The sequence below is a fragment of the Lathyrus oleraceus genome, chromosome 2, assembly GCF_024323335.1.
Source record: "Lathyrus oleraceus cultivar Zhongwan6 chromosome 2, CAAS_Psat_ZW6_1.0, whole genome shotgun sequence".
Classification (NCBI taxonomy): domain Eukaryota; kingdom Viridiplantae; phylum Streptophyta; class Magnoliopsida; order Fabales; family Fabaceae; genus Lathyrus; species Lathyrus oleraceus.
In genome coordinates this window covers 421,587,664-421,601,349 of record NC_066580.1, presented here as the reverse complement: position 1 = coordinate 421,601,349, position 13,686 = coordinate 421,587,664, and the positions used below count along the sequence as shown (strand labels likewise).

The 13,686-nt window shown below is 35.0% G+C and overlaps 1 protein-coding gene across 1 annotated transcript; it reads right to left on the bottom strand.

The window, feature by feature from the left end:
- Positions 1-2,248: 2,248 nt before the first annotated feature.
- Positions 2,249-12,351, bottom strand: LOC127119893 (vacuolar sorting protein 18). Its single transcript, XM_051050258.1, has 24 exons — positions 12,064-12,351; positions 11,819-11,981; positions 10,623-10,835; positions 10,369-10,508; positions 10,119-10,214; positions 9,881-9,952; positions 8,473-8,570; positions 8,108-8,252; positions 7,851-7,994; positions 7,644-7,763; positions 7,470-7,526; positions 7,234-7,293; positions 6,786-6,893; positions 6,326-6,468; positions 6,018-6,096; positions 5,817-5,879; positions 5,578-5,708; positions 5,369-5,474; positions 4,883-5,071; positions 4,174-4,401; positions 3,815-3,970; positions 3,470-3,631; positions 2,813-2,932; positions 2,249-2,614 (listed from the first exon to the last, which is right to left on the bottom strand). The coding sequence occupies exons 2-24, from the start codon at positions 11,979-11,981 to the stop codon at positions 2,444-2,446; spliced, it is 2,964 nt and encodes a 987-aa protein (XP_050906215.1). The 5' UTR covers positions 12,064-12,351; the 3' UTR covers positions 2,249-2,443.
- Between the last annotated feature and the right edge of the window lie 1,335 nt (positions 12,352-13,686).

The following is a 13,686-nucleotide window of genomic DNA, read 5'->3' as shown; positions in this document are numbered from 1 at the left end:
AACAATGACAATCTTGCCATTCTTCACAAATTTCAATTTCTGGTGCAAAGTAGATGTTACAGCTCCAGCTTCATGGATCCATGGCCTTCCCAACAAACAACTATAGGCTGGGTGGATATCCATTACTTGAAAAGTAATTTGAAAATCACTCGGACCTATCTTCACTGGAAGGCCCACTTCTCCAATGACGGTCTTGCGAGAATCATCAAAAGCTTTGACAATTACGTCAGTATACCTCATCGGGGCACCCTGATAGGATAATCTGGAAAGAGTTAATTTGGGGAGTACATTCAGAGAAGAACCGGTATCAACCAACACATTTGACAATGCATCTTCCTTGCAATTCATCAATATATGGAATGCCAGATTGTGATTTTTACCTTTTCTCTGGAAGCTCTTCATCATAAAAACTCAGATTGTTGCAGGAAGTAATGTTAGCCATAATGTGGTCAAACTGATCCACAGTTACATTGTGTTTGACATAAGCTTGCTCCAACACTCTTTGCAATGCTTCTCTGTGCGCTTCAGAATTCATCAACAGAGACAACACTGAAATCTTCTAAGGAGTTTGGAGCAGCTGCTCCACTACATAAAATTCACTTTTCTTGATTAATCTCAGTACCTCATCATCGTCATTAGTCTTCAGTTTGCTGGATTCACCAGACTGACACACTGGATCACTAACTGGGTTCACTACAGGCACATCAACCTTCTTACTAACCGACACATCTTCTATCACTTCTTTCGGAAAAACGGGACTGAAAACACGACCGCTACGGATCACCTTTGCAATATCTGTAATATTCACAACAAAATTGGTCGTAGGCAACGGAACCTCTTGAACATTCTCCACCATGGTATCATTATACTGGTATGGAACAACTTTATTGGATGCATACGGGACGAGGCCCGCTCACCGTATCACTAACGGCGATATCGATCTGTTGATGTTGTTACTGTTGCTGCTATCAAACTGAATCACTACCCGCTCTGGGGTCTTAAACACTGGAACAATCACATTGACATCGTCACCCAAGTGATGGGACTGGAAAATCTGAATCATACCCTCATCCATCAGCCTTTGAATATCTCTCTTGACGATGACGCACCCTCGAGGATTTACCTTGCAAATTGCACAACCATCATGGTCATACTCGCACTCACTAACCAGGAAAATATCCTTATGCATCGTTACCAAGTTAGATCTAGGTGCTATAAGGGAGAAAAGAGTAGTTAGGACTCCATGGTCCTCTCAATTCCCAAGTACTCTAATTGTTGACTGTACTTAGTCAAGGGTCAGATACTTGTCGCCCTCTAAGTTCCAATGATTAGACTTGTCAAACTCTTTTCACAATTCAAATCTCTTTTTTGGATGAAAAAGAGTGGTTAGGACAATATTGTCCTCTCAACTCCCGAGTTCTTGGACTGTTGACTATATCTAGTCAAGGGTCTGATGTTTGTCTCCGTACATAAAATCAACCCCAACCAATCAAAACATATTTTGCCTTAGTGCACACTTCAAAATCTTTCAATAGAAACGTGTTAATTTCGTTCTACCGCGAACGAAGTTTAAGCCTCCATGTGCGAGCAAGTAATGTTTAACTGCTAGAGTGCGAACCAAGCGTATCCACTTTATCGCAAACAAACAAATACTTTCCGCTCCCATGACAGAGAATACAAGCAAGTGAACAGTAGCACGCAAATGTCAATAATGTTCAGTAAAAACAACCAAATAAATGTTTCGTTTGTGAGCCGAACTACGAAGCTCTGACTTCTTTATTGCACGTATGAGGATATGTAGGCACAAGGGTCCAAATCCTTGGCGAACACACTAACTTAAAACTTATTTTCTCTCCCATCTTATTCTTTCATCTCATTCCTGATAGCAAGCAACTTACAGATAAATAACATCCATACGCATTTGATACGAACACGTGGTTCCTATGGAATACCATGGATGTGAAAGGTGCTAATATTTTCCCCTTGCATAACCGACTTCCGAATCCGTTCTTGGTTGCAAGACCATTTCTCTCATTTGGGATTTTATCGCTATTTTCCCTTTCCTTTGGAATAAATAAAATCCGATGGCGACTCTGTATTTTTCGCGGCGCTTCAGCGTCCACCTCTTCAACTATAGAGTAGCTATAATTCTCTTTATTTATCTTATAATTGATTGGATTACAATGTTACAAGCCATATATATAATACTAAGGTTCAATTTATCTAAAATCATAATTTCAAATTTCCCTCGACAAACAGATATTTATACCCATAATCATATATTACATTAAGAGTAACTTAAAAAATAAAAAGGAGCCAATTGCAAAATAAAAAGGAAAAATGTAACTTAAAAAATAAAATGAATTGAAATATCACAACAAAGCACATTGCAAAGAACTTTGTTTATGGTACAGAAATGAACAAAGATTTTTCACACTGCAAATCAGACAGATAATGGGATACTTCTCTGGCTTCCAACGTTTGGCTTTATCTCCCATGATATCACATGCTGATCTTCCTGGGGATGGATAAATGGCAAAGAAATCTCTCGGATCATCAAGTCGCCACAAAATGGGCATTCATTAGCTATAGCATCATCTAGTTGTGATCGGAGCTGCCATCAAATTCATGAAGCATCAGCATTTAACACCTCATTTCATGCCTAATTAACTAGTAATACTGAGCCAGTAAAGTAAAATTGAAGCTGAAAGTGAAACTTCAATGCAGGTAAAATGCAGTGCTAAGCTACACAACTTCTTCCATTACCAACTGATAGATTTTATTGATGCATGAAATTAAGTTCTGAACTAACCTTATCTACAGAGGTCATGCTAGGAATGGCCCCTTCTAAAGCAAGATTGCCATTGGAATCTCTCCTTGATTCACTGCTTATCAAAGTAAGTTGCTTCTGTAGATCCAGAATATACTCAGCCTGCCACATTTCCCAAAAGAAATTATTTAAATGAGAGGGTGTTGGAGATAATAAGAATAGTTTGAGGTGGTATGACAAGAACATGTAAACGGGGTTCTGTCAATCATAATATTATTTTAATACAACTTTAATACAAAAGCTAAACTATATTGTTAATACATGAGGTCGCTAATTGAGTTAACTTGGATGTACTTAAAATTACCAATTACATTTGTAAGATATAAACTTCTAATTCTTGGAAGCCATTGAGGTTGCCAAAAAGTATAGACGGCTGTCTAGTATCTTACTACTTTATATTAATAGCTAGACATAGGATCAGAGTACCCTTTCAACTTAGTTACATTGGCACTTGTATTCACCTAGTTTGAAACAATGTGAAGTTCATTGATTTCTTTATTATTTTGAATAAAGCCACTTCTTGATTTTGATCCAAAAAATTGAAGGTACTACTGAGAACAATAGACTTTCAGGTAGCATAAGCAAGAGATGGTCATAAAGAGATGTCATGAAAATCGGAGAAACAATTTGTCTACTCACATGTGTTTCAACTGTACAACGAGTCACATGGGCAATGAGACATTGTGCATGGAAGGCATGTCCACATGGAAAGACATAAAATGGAGCCATTTGTCCTACTGATGTATAACCACGACCAATGCCGAACTCCCTACCAGTATTAAGAATCTTTCGCCGACATACCTAGGGAGTCAGATTAACAACCATCTCAACCACAGATTCATAAGAACAAGTAAAAACAGTGCATCTAACGATTGAAAGAAGATTGATCTTAACATAGTTGTGGTACACAACCACAAGTAAAAGAATGAACAATGATATCGCAACTTTGTCAAATGTATATCAGGAAGAATGGAAGATCAATACCCCACATTCCTCATCGCGGTCAATAACAGTGCATCTTTGAGCAAGTGCGCTGATATCATTTCTGATGTTATCAGCCCCATGGGTTGTGTCATTCATCTCTTCCTTCAACGTTTCAATTTGCTTGTTGTAATCTTCCAATGATGAGCAGATAGCTTCCTGCATAAATTCAGATAAACAACAAATGACTTGGCATATAACAAAGTTTTGCTAATAAAGGAAGCCATGCTATTTTATTTACATGGAAACAGATAGTAACTAATCAAAAATGAGCTCGTAAGTATCATCAATATACATTGAAAATTGACCAGAGTTAAATATTGTTAATCGAGATGCCAAACTAAGAACAAAAATTAATGTACCTTGAAGTCATCAATCAGGGCAAAATCTGGAAAGAACGGTAATATATCCTCAATCTTCAGCAAGCCGTCAGTTTCTTTAAGAAATGCAATTGCCATCCGTATGTTTTCCCTCTTGGTTCCTTTTTCTTGTTCAACAACATGCTTGGCAATCATGAGCCAAAGCTTCTTTCTCAAATCTTCATCATCTTCAACCTTATCGGCTTCAGCCATGGCTAGCTCTGGATCAACCTAGCATGAGAAACAACATAGAACCAAATAAGTCAGAAAGAAAAAAAAAAGCCCTTTTTGTAGATTAAGGCACTTCTGACTGGTTGTCTTCTACTACTTTTCAAGCTCAGGCTCTAGTTGAAGTTTGTGTCTACAAAATTGCAGGATGATTCCAACTTTTAAGATTCAGTCATTACCATATTCCAGACATAGTAGAGACGAGACCGAATTAGAGATGAAAAAACCACAATGAAGGGTACTTTTAGGCCTCATCAATGAATTATCCCATAGCTTCAGAATTTTAATGTACAAAAAGTTAAATACCAATGTATTAGAATTGGTTGTTCAGCAAAAGCCCATAAGGTACAATTGCAAGTGATGAAACATCACAAATGATGTAAAGCAGGTGTTTCTACAGTACTGCTGCAATACTACTGCCTCTTTTAAGTTTTACCGTAGTAATGCAGTGGTAAGTAGGAACATAATCACTGTGTAGTCTCACCTGTAGGGCAAGAGCAACGGCTTCTTCATGCATAGACATCATGCTGTATATATGAACACATGCACGCATTCGTTTTTCCTTGAGGCAAAGACGTAGAGCATACTTGGGATCATAAAAGAACTCAGGACCATTTTCTGGTCCTTTTCCAAATTTACATTCTAGGAATCGTAGAAGTGAACTATCATCCTCCTGAGTAGATAAAAATGGAAACAACTTTTACGGATGGACCAAAATACATATATCAAGATATTATTGTTTACAAAAAAAGAGGTAATATAATTATGGGTAATTTAGTAACAAATAATTAATACAGTTGCAAAAAAGTGAATAATCCTCTAAAAAGGAACAAACAAATTTTCCAACAAGGTCCTGTATTAAGCGGAAATAGTGTGAATGAATTGAAGGAGTCTTATATAAAGGGATTGAAGGAGCATATATATTTTATGCACAACAGTACAATAAGAATGTTAAAGAAAACCACTCAACCTGCTTTGCATATAAAGAAAGCAGCAGGTTATGAACACCTGGATCTTCATTATGCAATTTATGAACACAAAATTCAAGATATTTAATGACTTCGTGTGTCTCATTCCTGCATTTTAAAACAGTTAATATAATTAAAATGAATTCATGAACTCTTTATTTCTGACTTAAACATTTGAAAGATTGAAAATGCAATTATGAATATGCAGTACTTTGCATGAGGTTCACTTGAATAACGCATCATTGCAGGAATCAGTTTCCTTGGGTTCAAATTCATTGTAGCCATCCATGACTCCACAGTTTCATATGCATCAAGGGCAACAAGGTCTGGAGCAAATTTATACTGCATAGGACAATGAGTACTGATGGTTGTATATATACTTGTCTAAAGTGATTGAGAAGCATTAGCCCCAAACAAAATAATAGCGTAAAATTTCAGAAAGAACCTTACCTGAAGGTCTACAGGCACAGAAGGTTTCTGAAGCACTTCCAGTGCTTTTTTTGCTTCTCCTTGCTGAATCAAGAATGAACAGAAACAGAAAGGACAACAAAAGAGAAACAGTCGTGGTCAGATAGTATATTCCAATAAAGTAACATATCAGGAAATGAAAGTCTTTAGTAGCCAGATATGACAAAAGTGGAACCAGAGCACCTGAATGTAATGGTGAACTACAATCTCATACTGCCCTTTTAAGCTAGCAAAATAAACCATTTCTTCAACTCTTCCATAACTGTCAAAAATTGCAAAACAGAATTATTTAACCAAACTTTTAAATGACAAGGAAATAAACCATGAAGTGAATTGGAATACCCTTCTTTATTTATTAATTTGAAAAGCAATAAAATAAAATAAAATGTTATTGAACGATACGGTTTATAAGGCAGATTAGGGGACTGTATAAATAAAGTTGAAGAAAACGGGCATGCACCAAAAATTGAAGTCGGGCGCATCAAGTATACCTTTCTAAAAGTTTCATTGTAGTTGTTTCATCCAATACATCCTTGCTGTCACTGAGAAAAGCACGAAACTCTTTAATAATTGATTGGTATTCTGAATTGCTATTCTCCAAAGCAGAGTCATCTTCTAAAAGCAGTCGATTTATCTAAGGATCAATATATGAAACTATAATTAATAAGTATATATAAAATATCTCACAACTAAAGGGATGCAAAATACAACTGACAGTAATTTAATTTCCCATTGCCATAGTGAGAATTTATTTCTTCCTTACAAACAAGTTTATCTTCTACTGTACTTAGAGGTGTTCAGAATGGTTCTTGTGTATACTAACCCTTCTATTCCAACTTCGGAGAAGAGTACAAAAGATTTTTCATTATTCATGCAATTGTTCAGAGTGAGAGATAAAGGAATAAAAGTGGTATACAATTTTCCTATCAAGTGTCAAGTACACAGTAGAACCTTGTCCAGGTATAACTCAGTTGCCCATGTGGATATCATTGTTATTTGGCATTTGTCGTCCTTTTCTAAATTATCAAGCTTCCGCAATAAGAACGTCCTCAAAGCATCCTACAAAAAAGAAGAGAAATTAGGGAATTTGCATATGCACAAGCCAAATGTTAATTCCATAAATTTTGAAAACAAGGTTCGCCAATTCAAATCAATTTGCATAAGAAAGCATTAGCTGTAAAGACTAAATGCGCATAAGAAATCATGAATTTCCACTTATCATGCACACAAATGCTTCAGATTTGAAAAGAAGTCTGAAACAAAGCGGCAGAATATAATAAAAGTCAAACAACACTAAAACAAAAAATTTCTGGAAGTAAACAATTAATGATTTCTGGAATTGAAAAATAGCTATCTCTTTGATTTCATATAGCGTAAAGGCCGGAAGCCTGAAAAGTACCTGTTCACCAGCACTGATGAACTTCAAAGTGACCTCCTCAAATGATAAAATATAATTGATCTGCAAAGCATATTTAATATTTCTGTCAGACTTTTTTATCTTAGATTATATAATAACAAATTCCCTAGTATTACTATTTGAGAGTTGAGAGTTGAGAGTCTGATAAGCATATGTCTTCAGCACAAAAGGCATATACCAAATACACCAATATAGTGAAACTTAAAAAGAGAATTTACTTTGGCATAGAAAGATGAAGCTCTAAAATAATCTTTGGAGGAAAACGCGGCTTCAGCCTGCACCATAAACTATTCTAGTCAAAAACTAAACCACTACATTATGGTAAATAAAACCTTGAATTTATGTTGCCAAACAAACTATATGAAGTCAAAATAAATGCAAATAACCGTTACCTGCACTAAATATACTTGGTCCCTCTGAAAAGGGTCACGACAATTTGCTAAAGCGGCAGCATATTCTTTCATGTCAAGATACACTTTCCACATATCTCGACCTTCATCGTTGATAGACACCTATTAACAAATTCAGAAGCAACGATGGTCACAACCAAGACAGTTAGATTCAAAATAAAGAAGGCTGTAGTTGTCAGAGAACAAAACCTGAAAGATGGAATTTTGATCATACGCATAGAATAAACCAGCCGTGGCATCACTACACAATCCAATAATACCCTTTGATGCTGAATCAGAAGTTTGGTCAAACTGAAGTTCTTCTATGATATGCTCACTAATTCTATTTACGACCTATAGATGTTCAAACAATTTAGCAAGGAAAAGTTAACTCTAAAACATATTGTGCAAGCATGACATAGGCACTATGTTGCAAACAAAACAATAATAGATAAGTGCATACACACCTTGACTTTATTCTCTAAAAGCAACAAGAAATGGAATTCAGACAATGCCATTGAACTTGGTTTAACTGCTTCAACTCCTTCGGACAACTTGGAGTAGTTCAAAAGAGCCTTGTTTTCAATAAAATTTACGTTTCCACTTGAAGGGCTATCAAATAGTTAAAAGATTAGAAACGGAGGTGAATAAGTTCCCAAGAACAAACAATATGGAAGGGTTTACAAAAAACAACATTTAGAACCACTCATGAAGCACAAATGGCATGCTCTGAATGATATTTGCAGAACCATGGCTCACATTATGAGAATGTTCTAATTCAAATCCAATGTAGATTTAACAGATAAAAATATTAAGTCATGGCCTAAAATACCTTTGTTGCCCTCCAAAATTTAAGCCACCATGGTAAATGCCAGCTCCAGAGAGCCATGCAAAATGCACAGCTCTTCGTTGCTTAATGTAAAAATGCAACTCACTGAAAGATAACCGATAAAATGAATTCTTAGAGCGGAAAACACAGTTGAAAAACTATAAATATCAAGAGAATTTTCAGCCTTCAGATTTCTTGCATTTCAAATTTGTAGATTATTCTCTATTTACTAGGATTGATTTAGTCTCCTTATTTTTTATTTTTCCTTTTCTTGAAAGATTCTCTCTTGTATATAAATTTGCACAACCTCATTGTGACATGTTAATTATTCTAAACTATTCAACTGAATTGAACGTGAAAATTTGTAAATATCAAGGGAATTTTCAGCCTCCAAATTCCTAGCATTTCAATTTGAATATTTTTATTATTAGGTATAAATATACAGTCGGTCCCTGCATATATAGAAGTTTTTTGTCTTCGTCCTATAAGTTTTTTGTTTGGATTTCCTCCCTGTAAAATCACAAATTATAATTTTTTGTTCCACTGTCAACTGTCATTACAAAAACAGTAAGGTGGCAAACTGAAGCTAATGTGGTGTTACTAATCATATTAATGAGTATACTAGCACTGCTGACTCATTATTTCTTAATTTTAAAAAAATTAACATAAATCTTTCACCCAAAAACTCAATCATCTAAACAACATTTCCATTATTCGAGCATTTTTCGAAGTAGTCAAAAAAAGAAAGGCCTGTTTTCTATTTAGCATAACAGTCTCTGGACTAATCATCCTTAACACTCAATCCATTTCCAAAACTTCAACTAAAGCCTTCATCATTAGGATTTTTGTTCCCTCAATTGTTACACCTATGTTCGGGTTTTCTCTGACAGGCTGCACGCAATAGAGTACGGTTTCACGAAGACAGGATGAACCATGAAGTGCTTGCACGTGAGGAGACTGCACTTGATATGCTTGTGCTTTTCATCATTCTGTGTGCCCTTTTCATGCCTGAATTTCTATCTGGAAGCATAAAATAAAATGACAGTGGATTTTGTTTCTGGATTGAAGAGAGTATGAGCTTTTTTTAGGTTAAAATTCAAAGTGTTCATATCTTTTGAAGGAAGATTCCTGGGTTTCTTTATTATTTATATTAAAAAACAATGAGTCGGCAATACTAGTGTCCTCATTAATATGAGTCAGCAATGCCACATCAGCACCCATTTACCACCTCACCATTTTAGTAATGGCAATTGACAGTAGTGATAGAAATTTGTGTTTTTTATTTTGATGAGGAGAAAATCCAACCAAAATAACTTACATGTGCTAAAACCAACAAACATTTACATTTGCCAGGACCAAACATAATTTAAAACCTTATTATGACCATTACTGTAAGAATAAAAAAAACTACTTGCCTGTTTGGTATGTCGCCTGGAAGTTCCATGAAATGCACTGCACGGTCTAAATAACTTGCAAATACAGTCTACATTTTGTGTAACAATTAGCAAAGTTTAAAAACTTGTAAAATATAATTAGAAAAAAGTTAATGGTGCGATAGAACAAAACAATATGTTTTAGCACAAACACACACTATAATATTAATCACCTGTTCACAAATATTATGTAAAAATTCATAGCATTTGACTTACTTCTAGTGAACCAAAGCCAGTGAAAGAGTAAAGCCGGGTAGGAGTAACTGCCATCACATAATATCTAGTCTCATTAATTACGCTAGCCGTTTCCATCTGAACAGAAAGGACAAGAACCAGAAATTGAATCCATTAATCACATTTAGAACCGAAAAAAAAGTTTTTACTTAAATTTCTTAAAATTTGGATGAAACCAAAGACAAAATCTTCAGAAATAGAACCTAAAACACTACACAGAAAGAAGATATACCTGTAAACCCATTAAAGCTTCTGGGAGTTCTGTCAATTCATAGAGAAACTTGATATATTTTTCCTTCTTGTCCTTCTCGTCCACAGCCAATTCATGAAGTTGACCATTATCTGTACCGAGAATGACTTCCTTTGTAGAAACTACATTTCGAAAGCTAAATCAGAACCTCAAGCAGAAAACGAAATATGCGGAGCAGGGGTCTTAATTGTACATTAATCATAGCGCAGTAGCCAGATAAGCAATTAACTAACTACCTTCAGTTATCTGTTGCCTGTTCCATGCAACAACGTTCACAACAAGACCTTTCAACTTGCTCAAAACTCGCGGCTTGGTCCATTTTGCATGAGTGTAGAAAGTCTCAGCTCCACCCTGACCAACGATAGTGGCAATACAATGACACCCCCCTGGATCAACAAAAACCCTGTGGATTGACTGGTCCCCAGGACGACCTGCAGATAGATCAAACTCTGTACTCCAACAGAGAATAATATATCAGACTCTCATAAGAGTAGATGTATTGCAGTGTTCGACACTTGTATGACACCCGTACGACACATGCTACAAAAGTCAAACAAGTGTCTCCCAAAAAATGGTTTTTTTTTCTTTGTGTCGACACTCTTTGAATCCGTGACCGACACCTGATGACACTCACACAACACGTGTCGGACAATTCAGACAAGTGTGTCAAATAAAATTGTTTTTTCTTTGCTTCAAAACACCTTATACATTTGTTTTGAACAAATCTCTTATACATCTAAAAGGGTTAAACATGTATTGGAGCAATGTTATCAATGCAGAATTAAAAACATCAATTTTGATTATAATATTTTTAACTTTTTAATAATAGATGAATAAATGAATGTTAAATCCTATCATATATGTAGTTGTGTCAATGTCCTATTTTTTGACATAATCAATGACGGAGTGTACATGTCGTGTCCTGTTATCCATGTCGGAGTCTGTGTTTCATGTCGTGTCCTGTTATCCATGTCGGAGTGTGTGCTTGATGGATTAAAGCACACGAAAAGTTACAAACTCCAACATTATCAACCAATAAAACAGAATGGTTGAAATTTGAAACTGAAAACCCCAACTCTATAGATATCTCAGTTTAATACTCCCTCCGTCCCATAACGAGTGATCCATTTGTAATAAAAGAGTGTCCCAAAATGAATGAGTCATTTCAATTTTCAATATTTCTTTTCCAATTTTACCCTCTAAAAGTATCATTCTCTCTTTCATTTATTTATTTATTTTAATATGTGAAAATAATCGACTGAGTCACTCATTCTGTGACGGTAGGACTAACAAATAAATCACCAAATCAGACACTCAAAATGCTAAAGTTACTAAAATTTGAGGTCCCATATCAAATGGGGGCTCAAATGTCAATTCATTTCCACTATGGAGAACACAAAGCAAGATCAAAAATCCATAGGTGAAAGTTTACCAAATGAATCGCCAATCCCAAAATCATGCCTAATGACCCATCCTTTGCTAGTTCCAAGAACAATGACATCGTTTCCAGCAGCCATACAAGTGATAACTCCACGCCCCTTTGCAGCATGTCGTTCAAGAAGGTCCACCGTGAACACTTGCCTCCCTTGATCCATCTATCAATTGTAATTTTGACCAAAAATTAAAATGATTGAAATGGAAATTAAGAAGAGATGTAAAATTCATGGAGGAGCTTACTTGATCGTCGATAGTGTAAAGGTATTTACAAGTGAATTCAGTAGTTATCAATATCTAAGATCGAGAGAGATTGAGAATTGTTTGGGGTTGAACAGAAATTGGTATGGAGCGAGATTGAGGACGAAAGAGCGAGATCAACAAGATGTGTATGGAGCTTCCATATTCACCTGAGAAGCAAAAGCTATGGGAAGTAACACGAATGAATGAACAAGTTTCGGTTTCTGAGAAGACGGGTTTCGGTTTGGGTTTGGATTTGGGTTTAAATTTAGAACGGGTTTGGATTTGGATTTGGGTTTAAATTTAGAACGGGTTTGGATGTTTATTATTATTAAATAAAAAATGATAAAGGTGAATAAACTTTTTAAAACTTCTTTAAAGATGATTTTTTATTATTTTTAGTAAAAATGATTTTACTGGTTCTAAATAATAAATTGGTAAATGGTAACGTTTCAAATTAATTTTACACTACATGTCTATCATATATTTTATTAAATTAGATTAAAAAATTTAAACTATTTGTATCATATAATAAAATAATATATTTTATTGAATGATAGTGTAAAACATTTTTATTTTTATTTTAACCAATACATATATTTATTTTTAAAGAATAAGTTATAAGAATTTTAAAATAATATTGTTTTGGATCGGCTCAAGGCTCAAGGGACTAAGGCACAATTCGTCTCAAACTCATTCTACTCAACCCAACATATAAAACAATTCACATGCTATGAAAATGTACATAATCTTTAATCTTCAATTTTACTTTACTCTTCTCGAACATTAAACTGATTTAGGAGTTAGGGTGCTAACCTTGCAGATCCATCATGCATTGTCGTAAAAGAGATGGAAGTCGCCGTTCAAGACAGTTATCATCAAACCCTCATTATTTTTTTATCCTTTTCGAGAGTTAGAGTTTTCATTTTTGATTCCCGAACGGAACAAACATATTAAAAAACTAAATTATGGTGGGTGCGATAGCTCAACTAATATCTGCTAGTAGAATTTTAAAAAATAAACTAAAGGCAAAATAATGTATAAAAAAGGATATAGTCTAACGACATGCATGAGAATAAAGTCAAAATGGCACAAGAAGTGTTGAGGAAACAAAATAAAAAGTGACAAGCAAAAATACAAAAAACAAAAACCCAGAAATAAAAACAAATAGCAACCCAAAAGGATGGGAAAATCCCCCCTAAAAGGATCATGTTATGAAGCTTCACCCAACAAAAATATAGCTAGAGTTAAGACCGCCAAACTCACCATCAACAAACTAAAAAACTGCAAGCAATGTCAAAAACCACTAAACACCTCTAGAGCAAGTCGGAATTCTTGATTTGTTATTGATTCAGACATAGGATATGGTTCTAAAGTCATTCATAGAACAAGAATGAGTTTAATGTTGACCTGTTAAAAATCAACTACAAGCCAAAACAAATACTTTTTTCCTCTGCCTCTTTCACATTTGTTGACGAATTAGAAAACAATTTAGCATTACGCATTGACCAAATGGTCTGACACCACACCATGTCAAAACATCCCCTAACTTTGCCATAGGTCTTAAAGAAAAAAACTCAAAAGTAGTCTTAAACAAACTAGAAAGAGTCAATTGCTCCCCTAACC